This window comes from Hemibagrus wyckioides, linkage group LG11 (genome assembly GCF_019097595.1).
Source record: "Hemibagrus wyckioides isolate EC202008001 linkage group LG11, SWU_Hwy_1.0, whole genome shotgun sequence".
Lineage (NCBI taxonomy): Eukaryota > Metazoa > Chordata > Actinopteri > Siluriformes > Bagridae > Hemibagrus > Hemibagrus wyckioides.
In genome coordinates, this window is record NC_080720.1 from 6768653 (window position 1) to 6789626 (window position 20974).

Below are 20974 nucleotides of genomic sequence, written 5' to 3' on the forward strand. Positions count from 1 at the left end.
GTGCATATTTATTTATTTATATAAACAAATAAATATATGATATGATATATTTATAAATAAATATATGGGTTTTTTTTTTTTATGTTTCACTCACATTCCTGGAAAATGGTTCGGTAAAAAATTATTGCAGCATTTTTTTATGTGACCTTTGATATTTAGTGACATTAAATATGATTAACTGAATAAAATATTGAACTGGTACTCTCAAGGATACATCATTTATAGCTCTAATATTCCGTCCATTTATGTATATTAATTTATTTTGAAGGTGAAATGGACATATTAAAGGTACAGAATGCCCTAAATGAAATGGAAAACATTCATGCTACGAACTAAAAGATGGGTGACTTTAGTTTTCCAGGAAGGATAATTCTCTGATTAAGGTTCTGTGGTTCTTAAAGCAGTTGTGTGTCTGTGATTTGTCCTTGAGTTACCACAACATTTCTAAAGGACAGAATAATTATTTAAATACCTTTCACGACACCTCTGTATGCTTGTTTGAAAAAATAAAGATAAAAAATGAGGTAGAAATAAAGGCCAGAGTTTTGTATACTGTATTTCCTTTGCAGATTTTTTCCCCCATGTCTGCTTTGTTTGTCATTGTTTTTTGAGGTGATTACACTTGACAGGTTTACAGTTTACAGTGTAGCTGACAGATTTATAACTCACACACACTGAATACATGATGACCTGTGCGGTGAAAATTCACATATCAAAGTCCCGGTTTATTGCTGACACATACTGCAGACCCGCACTGAACCTAATCTGACTCACCTCTATGACTCCTGTCTAATTATAATGGAGCATTGTACCTCTCTCTTGGTTATAATGCATCATACTGTGTACATATACAGTGTCAAATTTGTCTCCAGATAATGATGGCTGATGTTAAGGAGTGACACAAAAGGACGTGGAAAGTTTCCTGAAAAAATGAACCCATTTCTTCATGCTTGTTATTAAATAGAACACTTTTCCCATTAGTCTTACTGTATTTAATATAAAATTCACATTATTATTGAATAAATATGTGACAGATAGATAGATAGATAGATAGATAGATAGATAGATAGATAGATAGATAGATAGATAGATAGACTGGATGGATGGATGGATGGAGAGAGAGAGAGAGAGAGAGAGAGAGAGAGAGAGAGAGAGATTGATATAGATAGATAGATAGATAGATAGATAGATAGATAGATAGATAGATAGATAGATAGATAGATAGATAGATAGATGGATGGAGAGAGAGAGAGAGAGAGAGATTGATATAGATAGATAGATAGATAGATAGATAGATAGATAGATAGATAGATAGATAGATAGATAGATAGATAGATAGATAGACTGGATAGAGAGAGAGAGAGAGAGAGAGAGAGAGAGAGAGAGAGAGATAGATAGATAGATAGATAGATAGATAGATAGATAGATAGATAGATAGATAGATAGATAGATAGATAGATAGATCTGATTAGTCCTGTCTAATTTATTTAACATTATTGAAAATGATAAATATGCTGTCCACTTTAATAGGAACCCCTGTAGACCTGCTCATTCATGCAGTTATCCCGTCAGCCAATCACATGGCAGCAGCATGATGCATAAAAATCATGCAGATTCAGCTTCAGTTCATGCTCAGAGGTGTTCCTATTAAAGTGGACTGTAAGTGTCTGGTAATGATTGATCATTCATTTAAATATGTTCAGAAATGGTTGACATTTTAATTCCTAACATTTACATTGACAGAAATCCATAATGGTCATAATGGCTTATTTTTATCCAGCTGAATTTGACGCATGCTGCTTTAGTCAAAATGATAAGGAAAAATAAAGAAATAAAATAATTAAATAAAATTAATTAAATAATTCAATTTCCTTATAATCCCAAAATAAAGAAATACGATCTCAAAATAGCAACATTGAGTAGGAATTATGACATAAGATAATTAGTCAAAATAAGACATTACTTTAAAATAAAGACAATTAATGCCATAATATCTTGGAACAAAAGAGCTTATGAGTTAAAATAAGGAAATAAGTTATCAGTTCAAGATAATGAAATATTATCCTTACAAAAGAACACATTTTGAAATCACAGCTTGAAATAAAAAAAAATAAATTATTAAGATATTAAGTAGAAAATAACTAGGTAACTCAAAATAATAACAACAGAAGAATTTCAAGCAATGACATAATATCTGAAAGTGCTGTAATATCTCAAAATTACCAGTTAAGTTAAAAATAATGACAGAACGTCTAACTCACATCAACTTATAACTTCATGTAATGAGAATATCTTGTAATAAAATGTCCAGATAGTTGAGATAATTAAATATTTATTCACTGATGTGTGAAATTATGAGATAAGTAATAAATTGAGTAATAACATAAGTAATGAGGTATCTTGTAATAAGTTAATAAATCATAACGTATTCATTTAAAATATCAACATGAAATAATGAGTTGTTTTTAAATGTCAAAATAATATATTGTGTAGTGATATGATAATAAAATGATGGCCTACTATCTTGAGATTTTTTTTTTAAATTAAAAAATATTAATAAAATATTGACGTGTCATTGCGAAATAAAGAAATTAGTAAAAAAAAAAAAAAAAAAAAAGTGCAAACAAAAGAATATTAAGACAATCATTTTTTCCCATCATTTTGTGGCTCAGGGATTCTGTACACTATAATAATTGTGTGTAAATAATTGTTTACATATTACTGGAGTTTTTGTGTTTGTTGTGTAGTTTCTGTTCACTTCATTCTTCAACACATAATAAAAACACAAACAGGGAGATTTTTTATCTCCTGATCAAGTGAGATGAGCTGAAGCTGTGTTTCAATGGCAGCAGGTGGGATTCCCCAAACCTAATGACGCTGAGAGAGAGAGAGACACGCACTAAACACACAATAGTGTGTGTCAGTGTGTGTGTGTGTGTGTGTGTGTGTGGGAGAGAGAGAGAGAGAGAGACGCACTAAACACACAATAGTGTGTGTCAGTGTGTGTGTGTGTGGGAGAGAGAGAGAGAGAGAGAGAGAGAGACGCACTAAACACACAATAGTGTGTGTCAGTGTGTGTGTGTGTGTGTGGGAGAGAGAGAGAGAGAGAGAGATGCATTAGAGCGATACACCGAGTTAAGGAGAGAGAGAGAGAGAGAGAGAGAGAGAGAGACGCAATAAACAATAAATTGTGTGTGTGTGTGTGTGTGTGTGTGAGAAAGAGAGAGAGAGAGAGAGAGAGAGAGAGAGAGAGAGACGCACGGAACAATAAATAGTATGTGTGTGTGTTAAAGTGTGTGTGTGTGTGTGTGTGAGAGAGAGAGAGAGAGAGAGAGAGAGAGAGAGAGACGCACGGAACAATAAATAGTGTGTGTGTGTGTGTGTGTGTGTGAGACGCACGGAACAATAAATAGTATTTGTGTGTGTTAAAGTGAGAGAGAGAGAGAGCGGGAGGGAGTTAGAAAAGGAAAGCGAGAGGGATACACACACACACAGAGTGAGAGAGAGAGAGAGAGAGAGAGAGAGAGCGAGAAAGATTGCTTGCTTTGCTATGGCGCTCGCGCGGACTTGGCGGCGGAAAAGCGCGAGCACAATATCGGCACCGCTCTCGCGCCAGGTTTGTCAGGAACACGACAGCGGAAAGTCTTCTCTGTTTTCTCTTTAAACCGGAAATAAGCGACAGCCGGTGAGACGTTGCACGGAAAGAAAGGAAGCGAAGGAAGCGACTGAGTTCGGAGAAGGAGAAGGAGGAAAGAGGGATTGGCTACAAAGTTGCACTGGGGGGAAAAAAAGCGTTGATACGATCATGGGAGAAAGAAACGCCACGGAGCACGCGAGCTGAAACGGAGCGCGTGTGAACGCGACAAGCGACATTTATTTTATTTTTTATTTCTATACGGTTTTTTTTTGTTCTGTTTGTTAAAAAGCGCAAGCATGCCCGCGAAAACGAAATATAATTTAGTGGACGATGGACACGACTTACGGATTCCTCTACACAACGAGGACGCGTTCCAGCACGGGATCAATTTCGAGGCGAAGGTGAGATCCTCGGTGTTTGTTTGGAGCGACAGAAAAACTTGTTGTTTTTAAAGTTTATTAAGTTTACAGATCAGATCAGATCAGATCAGGTTACCTGTTCAAGATCAGTAGAAGTTGTACCAGGCCACTTGTTTACCACCGCGTCTAAATAAACATAGACCTCAATGAAGTTACACTGAAGCCCAGCGATGAGTTAAAGCAGAAAGATAAATGTTTTTGTTTATGTTTATGTTTTTGTTTTGGTAGTATATTGGTAGCCTGGATGTCGCGCGACCCAACAGCCGTGTGGAAATAGTAGCTGCCATGAGACGGATCCGGGTAAGTTTCCAGCCTGGTATATCCATTTCCTGTTAAATAATCACCTCATTTGATTCATTTCTTTAATTCGATCTAATAAAATACACGAGCTGGCAAACTGGAAGCAACACCAGGTGGAGTAAGAACAGGCAGGCAGGCTTGTTAGAGCTCATTGTGTTAAGATTGATTTGGCTTGTTTATTCCAAGCCCTCCTGTGGTCATTCATTTGACAGATTTACTGAAACAACTTACCGAGAAGTGTCTCGGACAGTCGTTTCAGCACATTTGTCCAGAGCTTGCCTTACATTCTGCGCAACATCTGAGCTTTCCGCACTCAGCTGTTGAAAATGAAGAATGAGGATGGCCAATCATGACCCAGACCCATCATTGCTTCAGTCACCACCTAAAAACTGTTGCTGTTATCATAAAGCACATCCCAGGCCTCCTAACAACCTGTACATAAGGTTACGTGTTACTCTTTGTACAGTAACGATTTATGAGCTCACTAATCAGGTGGTTAGAAAAAGGTTTCCTCTTTTGAGGCTGGTTCCTCTCGGGGGTTCCTTCCTCGTGTTGTGTCAGGGAGATTTTCCTTATTCATTAGGGATTCTTGTTACTCTCTGTACAGTAATGATTTATCGTCTCACTATCAGGTGATTAGGAAAAGGTTTCCTCTTTTGAGTCTGGTTCCTCTCAGGGCTTCTTCCTCATGTTTAGGGAGATTTTCCTTATTCACTGGGGATTCCAGTTTCCTGTAAAGCTTTATTATAGCGTTTTAGTAAAGCGTTATTATAATGTCTGTGTCAAATTGTTGCCGTAACCCCTAACCCTGCTTTCACACCAAAGGTGCAGATATACTGCACTTTCATCACTCATGCAGCTGCTTCGAGTGACACTGTTTGCATACTTGCTTGTGTATCTTATGTATGACTGGTGGATTAAAAGCAGGGTTCACTAGATGGCATCATCAGAGCCTAAACATCTGGCTTCTAGGTCGATTTTGTTCTGTAATATATGGTGATTTTTTTGCGCTATGTTAAGAGTGTTCCCTCTGAAACGTCGTGATTGTTGTCATGATCTCACATCTGAATATTCTGAAATGAGCTTGAAAACCTGGAAATGTGGTGTTTTCACTAGCTTGAAAATATGGCTCTAATAGTGCATAAGTATTTAATTCGAGGCATGATGTTTGTGTTTGGTCAGTTCAAACGCATCATAGGTAAGGATAAGCACTATTCACACTGGTATTGCTCCACAAGGATATTGCATGTTAATTTCTGAGGATGTGCACAAGCAACACACCAAGCGGCCGCAGGATATGCATGACGGCCATCTTTTGTAGAGCGTAGTTAACAAAACAGTATAAATCAGCCGTTAGTTGTCGTCATTGCTTGTGGTTTTTTTTTTTTTCTTTTTCTTCCTACTTTCAATGAGAAAGAGTGGTAAAGCTTTGTAGGCTACACCGCACAATCTGTACTAGCTAGTTACACCAACAACAATCTTTTCTACTTCCTGTCAAGCTTTATTTTTCCCCCTGAAATATCTGTAGAGATTCTATTACATGCTTATACAGTAAATGGGCCGTAATTACATGTAGGAACTATAGTAGCAAGTGGGGAACTGAAGAAACGACCACAAGCACTATAGGCTTGGCTTGAGATCTTGTGTGAGCCTTTCATTTGGAGTTACATCATACCGAATTTGCATAGAATTGGGGAAATCTCAATACAAATGTCGCTCGTCACGTTTGTCACAGCTGACACTGAAATCGTGACTTAATATTCTCTTATATGGTCTCAGACATTTCCACAACTCCTTAATTAGTATGTTATATAATGAAGAAGCTATATTAGACACAAGTCTACTGATTTCATCAGAGACAAGTGTATGATATTTGAAAGGGAAACAGATAGAGCTGTGGCTAAGCACAGGGGGAGGAAATTAAAAATAAAAAAATCCCAGCGCTCATAAACTTGAGCTTACTCATCATCTGAGTAACGGGGTAAAGTCTGTAGCGCCCGCTGCAGCACCGAGAGCCGATAGGTTTAGAGAATAACCTTTTGGACCTGCGTTGTCATTTTGAAATCATTTCCTGCAGGGTAACACATGCTGTTTCTGCCGATCATAACCTGCCGTTATGAAATATTCATACCTCTCTGAATGAGTTTGAGCGAGGTGGTGAGTAAAGGTATAAATGACCACAATGTCGCCAGTCTTAACCTTAACAAACATGAAGTATGCGTTTCCTTGAGTAAGCTTTCGGGCACACGTCTTTCTCTTCGGTGTGGTTATTTCATATCGATTCACTACATGTGTATTCTCAGTGTTACAACATTTACTACACCGTTCTCTGTTCGCTGAAACGTGTCTGCTGTTCCAAGTCCACAAAACACTCAGAGACCCACAATGTAGACGCAGTTAATCTTTTGCTAAGTGTTTTTGTTGTAAATAATGGGAAAGCTCTTTTGTTTTTGCTCCCCCATATTACTCTCTCTTTCTCTCTTCCTCTCTCTCTCTCTCTCTCTCTCTCTCTCTCTCTCACTCTCTGTCTCTCTCTTCCCCCAGTCACCATTGTAACTTTAAGGCAACGTCTTTACAGTAAAGCATTGTGTCCATGAAGAGGTGTTGGGAATTCGGTGGCTGTAAAAGCTTTGTTTTTGCAGTGTCGTGGTTTCCATCACACCAGCACACATTGGGTGCAAATGATCCTATTAACCTTTTCAGCGTGTTGGACCCCCTGCCATGGCGTCGCAGCTGCTGGAGAAGGGCCAAGCATTTGTAACACACACATTTTAAAGAGGGATAGTGGTTTTGTTCCCCCGTGTTCCGCAGAGAGAAAGTTGTAAAAGCTCTAAAGTAGGACATCACTTAGACGCATGGTAACTGGACGACTTGTTTAGCTCCGTGTGGACACGGGAAAGGGTTCTGGGTAGAACCGCTTCTACACGAAGAACCTCTTGAAAGGTGTAAAAGTTCTTTTTTTTGTGCACTTTTCTTCGCTTGATCTTTTCTTCTGTATTAACAGCATTTAGCAGACAGCCTTATATCCATATCAGTTTATCTCATTTATACAGCTGAGGGTTAAGGGCCTTGCTTAAAGGGCACAGCAGTGGCAACTTGGTGTTCCTGGGACCTTCTGATCAGTAGCTCAACACCTTAACCACTAAGCTATCACATCCCTATATTCATGTTTTTGGTTTTGTTTACCAACCACAAACAAGAAGCAAAGAAAATTGCGTCCAGAAATTCTGTTCCGACGGCAATGCAGCTGGACTTCAAACCAAATTGATTACTCTATTTTCCTGCAGCACGCAGCTATCCAACAGCTCCATCGAAGCGTGGCGTTCATCAAATGATGATTTAAGCCACGTTCACACCTGCATTAACACACACCCTCTGGTGAGACACATAATCCGTTCACACCTGGTGTTATGAACGCATCACCAGTGACCGCTTGTGATTAAAGTTAATACGTCATTTCTGCTGGAGAAAACGCACGTTTTTTTATGTCAGCCATCCACCTGCTTATTCTGCGAATCATATTTAACGTACCTGTATGGGATTTTTTGAAACATTTGTTTGTCGTCTGTTAATGAAATTCAGCTGCTTTTGTATCACTTCGCCTGGCACAGCAGTAGAGAGTTCTACCGTTCTATCAGCACCATCAACAAGGCAGTCGATTGTTTTTGTCCTACATTGCTGCCCAGGACACATCGAGACACATTCAGGTTCACACTACAAACACGATGTGGCCGTACACGCTCCGAATACGGCCCGAGTGATCGGATCACAGGGTATCTTCGAGACACGTTTAAACCTGTCCACACTTTAACTTGTGATCCGATTACCCAGGGCACACGTTAATGCCAGGTTTGAACAGGACCTGAGGCATCTTTAGGCAGACTGTCTGGTTTTATCACTGCTGCATGTGATCATGCTATATGAGAAACAAAAGCTTCTCGACTGAAAGTATAGCCATGATTACAAAGCAAGTCAAATATTTCCCAAAATTTTTTAAATAGATTTATGGTTTTCTAAAGCTTGTGGGATCAAATATGATATGAAGATGTTTTTTTTTTTTCCCCCAGACTATGACACACATCTCTTGAAATTCTTCTTTACTACTTATGGTTTATGGAACCCATGAATTTACCTGTTAAGTAGCTGTCTATAATATGTGGAAATATATTGAATAATGTGTTTGATTGAACATTTGGGCATCGACAAAATTCCACCAACGTTCTTTTAGACTCTTTTAGACAATTTCTGTTGCTAAGTACATACAGTGCTTTTTCTTATAGTACTTTATATAGCTATTTATAATACTATAAGGCTTTGGGCCAGGGGTTTTGTCAACCGGAACGTTGAAGTCCGGATACAGACACAACAGCGTATTACTGAGGATCAAACAGAGCACTGAGGGGAAAAAAATACTGTAAAAGAAGCGATCAATGAGTAGGGAAAAAAACCTGGCTGTAGTTCAGTGGCTCGGTGACATAAATCTTCACAGCTTTTGTAGCAGACCTTCGGTTGCGGCCAATCGCGTGCATTTATCTAAATGATTTAGCCAAAGACAGCTAGTTGAGAAAGGAATGAGCTGGAATTAGTGAAGGGGAAAAAAAAAGAGGAAGATGATGTCTGAGTTCAGAATCTGGCTGTGGTCAAAATTTTAAAAAGAAAGATGTTCCTACTTGCATTCATGAAATAGTGGTAAAAGTTGACCATCATTTTAGTGGCTATGCAAAAGGGATTTCATACAGCTGGACCTTTACAGATGTATGAGTATTATTTGAAACTTGGTTGTATTTACTGAATTGCTCCATTGTGGTAGAGCTCTTTAGATGTTCCTTGAAGAAACTCTGAAGGACTTTCTCAGCCTACGTGTTAGCCTGTTTTAGGAAAAGAATTTAGTGCACCCCAGATATAAGGCTTTGGTCTGCTTGCAACTTATTAAAAGTGTCCTCTGGTGGACTCCCGACTGGCAGAGTTGTCTAGGGTTTCACAACCTTGTCAGGAAAATGCAGGTTTGCGGCTAGCGTTCTGAGAGATGTAATTGACTCTGATAAAATAATTTATTAATATATATATATTATTATTATTTTATTTTTTATCAATTCAATTTTATTTTCTTGGATTTGTCGTGTTAAAATGAAGCATCTGCCCCAGAATTCCTTTTCCATCTAGATCCTCCTTGTGTTCAGATCGTAAGTGGGGAATTTAATTTTCGAAAGCTGCTGGAAGTGCAGACTACAAAAAAATCAACATGATTACAGAAGAAAAGAGAAAGGGAAAAAAAAATATTCGTCTTGTTCTCTGGTTCGTTTCTCTCTGCCGAAGCATAATGAGCCGAGATCTTTTATGGCTTAAAGGATTAATTTCTTGCTAATCTAACATTGCTTTTGTTAATTGCCAGTGATTTTATGAAGCAGTCAGAGAGATAACGGGAAAGAGTGTGTAGAAAAGACTAATTCGCTAAATTACAGTAGCTCTCTGATCAAAAATCCCCCCCCCCAACTCATAACAACGTCAGCACGCAGTAGAATGAGAAAAACCTAGATACCCATCATGTGTAATTAAATATCGGCTATGAAAGCCTCTAGCCTTGCAGATATCCTTATATAGGAAATGGGTGTAGAGCCTATAGGGAAATTAAAGCCTTGAAGAGAAACAATGGCTTGCTGTTTCATTACACCACCTTCCTGGTTATAGCACACCATCATGATTTATTTATTTATTTGTTTTATTTATATATATAAAACACTACAGGGTGTACACGAGTAGGACAGTATCCAGTGACGAGGTTGTCGTGATGCCCTCACCATCGTGAAGTCCTGTTTTCTTGAACATCATGACCAGTGTTTTATTCTCCTTATACCACAGATATTTATATTAATTTGATGAGTTATGTGGTAGAACATCCACAAGATGATTTCTGTTCATTTCTTCTGCTTTACCTCACCTGCCTGTCATTAATAAGGCAATGAATGAATGAATGAATGAATGAATGAATGAATGAATAAATAAATAAATAAATAAATAAATAAATAAATAAATAAAGCTCAAGTTACTGAGAAAATTAAGCCTTGACACTGGAGACCTCCATAAATGTTAAATAAACATCTCCTTACAAAACAATGTCTCCATAGCAGAGATGAGATATATTTTTGTTCATTTTAAATAGCAACTATCTGCAATCCAAGGCCGAGACAGCTCGAACACATTAGACCGAGCGCATTAATATAAACCTGGGATTTGATTTCCAGTCTGCTCTACTGTCAGTGCTGCTATTATGGAAAATGAAACGCTTTCTGAGCAGACAGATTTAAGAGTTGCTCAGTATTGCAGCATGTTGTATGAATGTCGCAATTTGGCATATCATATTCTCCCAATAATGCCTCCACTGCGATAACCGGGCTCGCGTTAATTCTGAGAAATGATCTGAGAAACCCAGACAACATGCAAACAGCCGACCATTTCAATCATATTTTGCCTAAAATATTGCTTTGCATTTTGATAACACTAATTCAAAGCTTTAATTTTTGAAGGTCGTCTTAGGCTGTTTTACTCCTTCGCTATTTTGTCACTTTTACATTTATGTTTATTATTATACCTTCCTCTTCGTCTTGTTCTTCCCTTTGATCTCCCGAGAGCCGGACATTAAGAACGGCACCAAAGCCGCATGATCTTGACACACTCCATTTTTCCGAGATGTTCTCGGAGCCTCTTTGGAATTCCTGTGACTGGGATTAAGTGCAGCGAGCGTTCTCATTCATCTAAGCAGCAGTAAAGCTACAATAAGCTCCCCATGTGTCGAACACACAGCTTTAACAGGCAGCTTTGAGGGCAATGATGTTTTTTTTTTCCTGTCAATTATTAAAGCCTGATTAATTTGTTTACTCCATGTTTTGGTTTTTTTGAAAGCAGTGACAATCTCAGAGGATTATTAAACTAATTGCTTTTTGTTTGTTTGTTTGTTTATTTATTTATTTTTTTAATCAGTGACAATTTTAGAGGCTTATAAACATCATGTTTTTTTTGTTGAAAAACATTGACAATCTCAGAGGATTATGAATAATGTTATTTTATTTTTTTGATTTTTAAAAATTATTTTCTGATTCTGGTTTTATTTTTATTTATTTATTTATTTATTTATTTATTTATTTATTATTATTATTATTATTATTATTTTGCTTCCTTTAGCTATTACTGCTTGCGATACAATATCAAACACATCCCTAAATAATTCAGTTATCTAAATAATTTTATTTCAGAGGATTATGAATAATTTTATTTTATTTTTCTGATTTTTTAACATTATTTTCTGATTCTGGTTTTATTTTATTTTTATTTATTTATTTATTTATTTATTTATTTATTTATTATTATTTTTTTATTTATTTATTTTTTGCTTACTTTAGCTATTACTGCTGGTGATACAATATCAAACACATTCCCTAATTAATTAATTCATCTAAATAATTTTATACACTTCCGGGAAGTGGACCTTAACCCATCCAAGTATCCATATACACAGTAATCTGAATCAACATCAGATCCAGTTTCCTAGCAACTTGATAGACTTTTGCTCAGGTCACAGTTTAATGCTCTATTATGTTCTACAAAAGATCTTCAGGGTTAAGTAAGAAATTGATTGTCACACATTTAAATAGTCAGTTAATACCAGGAAACTGTGAAATCATGATATTTCTGTGTTCATTTCAAACTAATCCTGCCATCTCTATAGGCTACACTGCTCGAGTGGAAGCTCGGAAGAATGTACTTTGAGTAATTGGCATCTCACATTCTAATGATCCTTATTCTCTTTCTGTCTGAGAGCCCAAGTCTTAGCACCACTGGTAGCTGTGTGCTGTATCTGAATCACCTCTGATGAGAGCAGCAAGGTGGAGAGACCTCCTAAAGGGATGAGTCAGAACAGTCACGAAAGGTTGTTAGTGCTGTTTTAACTACAGGTGTTTCCTGTGGCAAGACTCACGTGGGGTGAACTGGAAAACGTGTTCCCATCCAGACGTGTGGAATTAAATGTTAGAGTAGAGGTTGACCTCAGTTTCACTCACAGCATGAGGTGATCTGTGTTCCTTGTGGGAATCACAGGGCATCTGAGGAACCAACTGAGTTGTCACAGTGTGATGGTGAAATAATTCTTTATGCTTTTGTTAAATTGTTCATTTAGACTGGACGATTGCCTTGCAGAAGGATTCATTTAAAATCTAATTTAATATTTTTTTCCCCCGGAAGTGTTTGGATATGTTTTAACAAATACCTGTGTATCATATATGTGGACCATGATGTAGAAAAGACGTCACTAATTAAAGTAAACCAGGATGTTACTAGGCTAGATTGTTTGAACAGATGTGTCCTATAGCATGTTAAGTCCGATTTGTTCAGTAAAAAATATTATTGTTCAGTGTTTTTACTGTGCAGATAACTAACACACTTTACACTGAGTTTTTGTGTTTTTGCAGATATGGCCTTTTTCTTGTACATGATTGATAATCCTTTAAGAATAGCATTGGATGGAATAAAAAAGAAGAATTTAATAGAATTAAATGAAACTGAATGCAACTGAGAAGTGCAGAATGAAATGATATGGAATGGTACTGAAGATGAAACCTTTATTAGTGCCATACATACATTACGGCACAGAATTCTTTTCCTCGCATATCCCAGCTGAGGAATTTGGGGTCAGAGCACAGGGGCAGTTATGATACAGCACCCTTGGAGCAGAGAGGGTTAAGGGCCTTGCTCAGTTGCCCAACAGTGGAGCTTGGTAGTGCTTGGGTGTGAACCTTAACTGCCCCAAATGGTGTATATAATGAAACGCAGTGGCATAGTTTGAAATAGAATGGAATGAGAGATTACATGATAATGCATTCAAATATTATGGAACTCTACTGAATAGAATAAAGTAAGAATAGGATGGAAATGAACGGGATAGAATAACACAGAATTGAGTATGACTGTAGGAAATAGTGAGGAATGGAATATTTTGGAATGGAGTGGTATAGGATGGAATATACTACTATTTAATAGAATATAATGAAGTGGAAATAGAATAGAAATGAAGAGATAGCATGGAAGAGAGTAAAACTAAAGAGAATAAAAGTAAAAGGGGTTAGATTTAAATGGATTTGGAAATGACTGCACCGAATCCTATGGAATGTATTAGAATGGAAAGGAACACTATAAAATAGTATGGAATGGCATATGATACAATTTATTAGAATGGAATCGAACAGTTTTGTAATGCAGTGTAAATTGGAATTGTGTGAGATAAACTGGAACCCAAAAGAACAGAATACTACAGAATAGAATGGAAAAGAATGCGATAGCGTGGAAAGCAGTGAGATTGAATAGTATGGAATGGATTGGGATCGAATAAAATGAGTAGAGAGAGAGAGAAGCATGGAATAAAATGAACTGGGATGGAATTGTATAAAGTTAAATAGTATGGAATCAATTGGGAGAGAATAAAATTGAATGGAACTGAATACAGTTCTGTTGATTCCATTTTTATGACACGGACCATCGTACATGCATTTCATTACATGTCGTGTGAGAGAGAGAGAGAGAGAGAGAAATGAGAGATAGATAAAGTTTTTATTTGAATTAGAATGCAAAAGAGTATTTTTAGAATATAGTTCATTGGATTGGAATAGAATGGAGTGAAATGAAATCCATTGCATACAACAGAATGGAAAATAATGTGAGTTTTGCCTCAGATATTAATGAGCTCTGTTGGATTCCGCATCCACTTGCTGCGTGTGGAGACTCGGCTTAATGTGCAACTCCATTCCCTGATTTAACTCTGAGTGAAAAAGCTGAAGCTTGTCCATGAATTGAGATAAATGGTGTGTCACTGAATGCAGTGATGCCCATGGAAATGAGGAATTTCATGAATTTCATGCTCCGGTGTAATGAGTGTTTCTCTCACTCCCTGACCTGGTATTTACCTTTATTTCTCCCCTAGAGACTAATTTGGATTTGAGAAGCTGGAATTCTCTCTCTCTCTCTCTCTCTCTCTCTCTCTCTGTGTCCTTGCTTTAGTGGCTCCATTGTCTGTTTCTGTTTTTTTGTTTTTTACTGTCTGTCTCTCTTTTCTGTTTTCCTTCCCTACACACACACACACACACACACACACAGAAAGAGAGAGAGAGAGCTTCACTTCACATTTACTCTTACTCTGTGAACTGAATAACAAAGCCAAAGGGACCCAGGGATATTCCAGCCACTTCGCTGCCTAGCCATAGTAACTGAGATCTCCCAACTGCTAAATGTGATTACCGTAAGTTCTCAGTTTTCTCACGTCACTCCCCTGGTGAAAAGTCTCACTCGGTACATGGGCGCCGTTTCCAGCATATCCCTCCGTAACAAATGAAGGCTAGGTTTTAATCTGATTCTCCATTTTAATTAATGTCTGCAGTCCTTCGAATTAAAGCTCATTCCCTCTGATGTTGTTTCTCCCGTGGGATCATTAAACAGTCCAGAGATGGATATCCAGGAAGCAGACCCTGCGGCCCACACACATTTTCTCCTAAACGATAATCATCAGTCAGCCTCGATAAATTGAACAAAACTAAACAAAACCTTTCTGGTCTGCTCAAATAGGACAGCTGCTTTCTAAAATTCTCGGTTCTGATTGGTCAGAAGGAAGTGGTGGTTTTCCATAATAACAGCTCTGACTGTAGTACTAACTTTAATTCAAATCATATTTATATCCGTTTGCTCTGTTCCTATAGTAATGCCTCATTCACAGAGATCATAATCTGAGCCTTATAATAAACAGGTTAATAAATATGTTGTTACATAACCAAGAAATCCTTTTCCTATAGCTATAACGAAAGGATCCTGTTAGGACATGGTTATTTAATGTTCAAGGAACCAGTGACACTGGTGAAAAATTGAAGACACTGGCAGTATGATATTGTAAAAGAGTACAAAAACACCTCTTCCTGATCCTCTTCCTGGTCATAGCAATAACTCTGCTTCGTGTCAACCCACATTGCCTCACCATGTTGATTATTTGTCCATTACTGCCCACACCAAGTGTTTGATCCCTCATATATTTGCAGCTGGGATTTCTTCATCTGCTTCCATTTTCTGTGCAGTCTGTGTGGTTCCATGTCTGTTCATTCTCTTTTAATGAATCTGAGCTCTTCCTTTTCCTCATTGCTAATGATTCTAATTGTTTGGACCTCAATGCCAATTTCCTATTCTCTCACAAGACCTTCATCTGACTTACTTCCCGTCCGGACTAGCGTCTGATTAGTCTCGGCTCGACGTTTTCATACCCCGTCATCGCCATGATTTAACCCTGCTGTCTAACTGTCCCATATTTTAGTGCATTCCTATTATAAACGTTGCATTTATTATTATTTCTCATCGTTTTTTAATCTACAAGTGAACAAAGGCATGAACTGGTGTCAGAAGGTTACGCTATCATGATATATTTTTAATCTAGAAGTTGAGTTTATGTTTATGAACCGAGCAGCAAAAAAATTGTCCTGTGTGTGTATAGCATCTGAATTAATGAAATCTATCTAATCTTGCTTTATTTATTTACTTACTTACTTTTTTATGGTGATAAATTCAGCTGCTAGAATAAATGAATTTTAGAATTTAGAATAAATGAATTTTCTTTATTACATTGTTCGGTTCTAGTGCTTGCTGTTATGCCTAGATTTTTTTATTTTTTTTTTAGCTTTTAGAGAGCACCATTCTTCACACTGTAGTGTCCAGTAAAGACTCTTGTAAAGAAAGTGCGATTCAGAGTCGTAGTGATGTGGCGACAGCTATGATTTCTAGCTGCAGCGAGGTGGTCTTTTCACGGAGCGAGCTGTTAGGACACTGCACTGTTATTTTGACAGAGCTATAAAGCCATCAGAACTATAATTAGCATCACTATGTACAACCCAGCATTTCACAAGAAGCACCGTTACTTTTGCAGTGCACATATCTGCAGACACCTCGTACCGTAGCGCTGTCCAATTTTCCCGTCTGTTTAGCTGATTATTTTTCAATCACAGCGGATCCGAATGCGGTTGCAGCTGCAAGGTTTATATTAATGGCTCTCGCTCTGATACGTTGTCGTTGCTATAGTAACAACACTGATGTTGCACTTGAATTAAAAAAAACAAGACAAGCTTTCTGTGAGGACGTGATGATTATTAATATTTATGGAAGGAGTCTCCAGTATCAGCTCTTTGTAATCGTCCTGTTGTGAATTGACCGAAGCAGACCAGGGGACTCGGAAGTGATGTTTAGCAGGAATGTCTTATTGTAGATCAGAACACACTGCGGTGGTACTGTAGTCACCGAGTCCAGTTACTGTTTTAAAGGCCTTGAGTGGGCAGGTCTTGAAGGTGTGACAATAGAAAAGCTTTGAGGTGATACTCCCCCAAGGGGAGGTAGCCCTCACAGGTGTCGACTCCCTGGTATGCTAATGCAAAAGCTTAGAGGTGATACTCTTAAACAAAGCACTGAATGGGAGAAAGGTCCCCAGAGTTTACCCCCCCAACTGTGGGCTAGTTCACAGTTCCTGATCACTGTCTGATTTGATCATCATTTGGTGGTGAGAGCTGGGTTATGTAAATTATTATTCAGAAAGGAATCTGTTACAGAAGATATCAAAATATGTTTTCCTACAGTCCGTAAGGTCTCTGAAATTGGCAAGGCTTCACGATTGAGGGGTTTATCCATTTAGATTTCTGTTAACACGAAAAGCCGCTTTTTTGTCTTATCAACTGTCTTTGTAACACTATTTAGCTGTTATAATGTAACTGATAACAGGAACTTTTTTCTTGGATGTTTCCAACATTAAATGCATTTATTTATGATTTTATAGTATGATATGTGATTTAGTTAGTGGTTGGCAAATATTCAATTTTTGCCCCAGGAATAAAACACTAAGCGGAGCACTGTGATTGTAGTTAGTTTCAGGATGGGAGCCATAGCAGCAGGTCATATTGGGATGCATCACACCAGCTCATTGTTGATTATATTACTGTAAAGATTCAGTAATAACTCTTTATTTTCTTAAGTGGGTTTTTGGCAGTGGTAGCTGAAGTGGTTAAGGCTCGGGGTTGTTTGGAAGATTGGGCTTCAAGCCCCAGCACCGCCAAGCTGCCACTGCTGGGCCCAACCCCAACTGCTCCAGGGGCACTGCCTTATGGCTGACGAAGTTTGGGATATGCAAAGAAAGAATTTCACTGTCTAGTAATGTATATGTGACAAATAAAGGCTACTTAACTTTTACATTTGCTCAATAATTCAGCCAAAAGTTTTGGGACATCTGCCTTTACATGCACATGAATGTAATATGGAGTTTTCCCGCCCTTTGTAGCTATAACAGCTTCAACTTCTCCGGGAAGGCTTTCCACAAGGTTTAGGAATGTGTTTATGGGAATTTCTGACCATTCCTCTAAAAGCACACTTGGACGAGAAGTTCTGTCCCGCAGTCTCTGCTCTAATTCATCCCAAAGGTGTTCTATCAGGTTGAGGTCAGGACTCTGTGTCCTCTCATCCATGTCTTTATGGACCTTGCTTTGTGCACTGGTGTACAGTCGTGTTGGAACAGGAAGGGACCATCCCTAAACTTTTCCCACAAAGTTGGAAGCGTGAAATTGTCTTGGTATGAAGCTGAAGCATTAAAAGTTCTTTTCACTGGAACTAAGGGCCCGAGCCCAACCCCTGAAAAACAACACCTGAATTCAATTATTTGGATTGAACTTTTTGGCAATATAGTGCATGGTGATTTGTAGAATGTCCTAAAAATGACTGACAAGAGTGACCTCCAAACACAATAAGCATTCCGGACCAGAATTCAGTTTTCCAAATAGATTTTCTCAGCCACGTAATACTTTTGTCCAGAAATCGTAGCTTAAATCATTATTTTGTCACCATGTTCTCCATATTTTACAGGTTATTTAAAAAAAAGATTAAAAACATAGACTTTCTCTGCTTCAACAGTACATCCCATCATCTTTAACACCTGACACAATGTACAATAGACACATGCTTTCAGACGAGCTGACTGATTTTTCATTCTCTTTCCTGATCTCCGTCACCTGACGTTGTTTGAGCCGTCCCTTTCTGTCCAGCGATCGTCTCACTCTGACAGCGTGGGAACGTTTACAGCTTCTCTGCTACAGCACAAAAGATATCGTTAAAAGAATTAGAGTTAGAAAACGAGCGTCCAGATGAGTGCTCTTAGCAAACGTCTTGGAACCACTTAAACAGTACAGTGCATGTCCAGCAGTCTGATGTTTTCTAACTCGTCCAGCAGGCAGGAGGGGGGTTTCAGGAACAATATTCAAATCATATTAGAAATATCAGTATATATGTTATGTTTGCTGTCAGAGTTGTGTTATAGCATGTACTATAGAGACTAGATACACTGAATTTCAAAAAATGTGTTTTTCTTCTATTGACTTTGATGCAGGACATCAGATCTGACCTTTGTCAGTTCACTTAGTTATATCACATTGCAGTGAATTGTGCAGTGTAGCCAGGATTTGATGCTTTGATGGACATGGTCTTATTGCTTCTCATTAAGGTTGTAGGTCAGACAAGATTTCTGATTAGACAGCAGCTAGAACGCTACAGTGCGTGTATATACACTATATTGCCAAAAGTATTGGCTCACCTGCCTTGACTCGCATATGAACTTAAGTGACATCCCATTCCTAATCCATAGGGTTCAATATGACGTCGGTCCACCCTTTGAGCTATAACAGCTTCAACTCTTCTGGGAAGGCTGTCCACAAGGTTTAGGAGTGTGTTTATGGGAATTTTTGACCATTCTTCCAGAAGCGCATTTGTGAGGTCACACACTGATGTTGGACGAGAAGGCCTGGCTCTCAGTCTCCGCTCTAATTCATCCCAAAGGTGTTCTATCGAGTTGAGGTCAGGACTCTGTGCAGGCCAGTCAAGTTCCTCCACACCAGACTCACTCATCCATGTCTTTATGGACCTTGCTTTGTGCACCGGTGCACAGTCATGTTGGAAGAGGAAGGGGCCAGCTCCAAACTGTTCCCACAAAGTTGGGAGCATGGAATTGTCCAAAATGTCTTGGTATGCTGAAGCATTAAGAGTTCCTTTCACTGGAACTAAGGGGCCAAGCCCAGCTCCTGAAAAACAACCCCACACCATAATCCCCCCTCCACCAAACTTTACACTTGGCACAATGCAGTCAGACAAGTACCGTTCTCCTGGCAACTGCCAAACCCAGACTCGTCCATCAGATTGCCAGATGGAGAAGCGCGATTCGTCACTCCAGAGAACGTGTCTCCACTGCTCTAGAGTCCAGTGGCGGCGTGCTTTACACCACTGCATCCGACGCTTTGCATTGCACTTGGTGATGTATGGCTTGGATGCAGCTGCTCGGCCATGGAAACCCATTCCATGAAGCTCTCTGCGCACTGTTCTTGAGCTAATCTGAAGGCCACATGAAGTTTGGAGGTCTGTAGCGATTGACTCTGCAGAAAGTTGGCGACCTCTTCGCACTATGCGCCTCAGCATCCGCTGACCCCGCTCCATCAGTTCACGTGGCCTACCACTTCGTGGCTGAGTTGCTGTCGTTCCCAAACACTTCCACGTTCTTATAATACAGCTGACAGTTGACTGTGGAATATTTAGGAGCGAGGAAATTTCACGACTGGATTTGTTGCACAGGTGGCATCCTATCACAGTTCCACGCTGGAATTCACTGAGCTCCTGAGAGCGACCCATTCTTTCACAAATGTTTGTAAAAACAGTCTGCATGCCTAGGTGCTTGATTTTATACACCTGTGGCCATGGAAGTGATTGGAACACCTGATTCTGATTATTTGGATGGGTGAGCGAATACTTTTGGCAATATAGTGTGTGTGTATATATATATATATATATATATATATATATATATATATATATATATATATATATATATATATATATATATATATATATATATATATTAGGGCTGTCAGTCGATTAAAATATTTAATCGCATGATTGTCATGAGTTAACACGAGTTAACTCTCTCTCTCTCTCTCTGCCTGCCTGCCTGCCTGCCTGTGCTGAGCGCCGCAGCACACTTATGCTCATCCAAAATGCTCTCATTGTTTCAGACACATCATGACGTTTATCCCAAGCCAATACGAAACGAGATCCCACCCTTCCCGTCACCCGTCGTTTGTCTGTATGTGTATTTGGAGCCAGTGAGCAGCAGACTTTTTAAATTATTTACAAAATTATAAAAACTGCGTTAACGCGCGATATATATATATAAAAGAAAGTCTACACAACCCTGTTAATATGGCAGGGGGTTTCCATCCTCAGTGAGAAATTACATCGAATAAAAACGAAGAATCAGAAACTTTTTTATGGAAAAATCTAAAAGTTTATATGCAATAACCTGGTTGCAAGCGTGTAGACCTTTTATACTTCTACACTTGTATAATTGTGGATGTGGCTGCATTCAGAAGGAACCAATCATATTCAAATGTAATTATCGTACAGCTGCCATGAATGAAATTATTCTGATTAACTTTTGAACCGATGCAGCTGCCATTGTATAAGTATAGTGTTATTTTTATATTTTTCCCTTAAAAAAAGGCTTGACTTCATTTTTATGTTGTAA

At 38.4% G+C, this 20974-nt stretch overlaps 1 protein-coding gene across 2 annotated transcripts in view; it reads left to right on the forward strand.

Moving 5' to 3' along the window:
- Positions 1–3377: 3377 nt before the first annotated feature.
- The window catches only part of nos1apa (nitric oxide synthase 1 (neuronal) adaptor protein a), a 142593-nt gene continuing 124996 nt past the window's right edge, over positions 3378–20974 (forward strand). The window contains exons 1-2 of one of the 2 annotated variants that reach the window (XM_058402594.1): positions 3378–4038; positions 4285–4356. In XM_058402594.1, coding sequence (XP_058258577.1) covers positions 3934–4038; positions 4285–4356 — 177 coding nt within the window. In that variant the 5' untranslated portion in view covers positions 3378–3933. The remainder of the gene's footprint in view (positions 4039–4284; positions 4357–20974) is intronic. The other variant, XM_058402593.1, reaches the window with a different exon arrangement.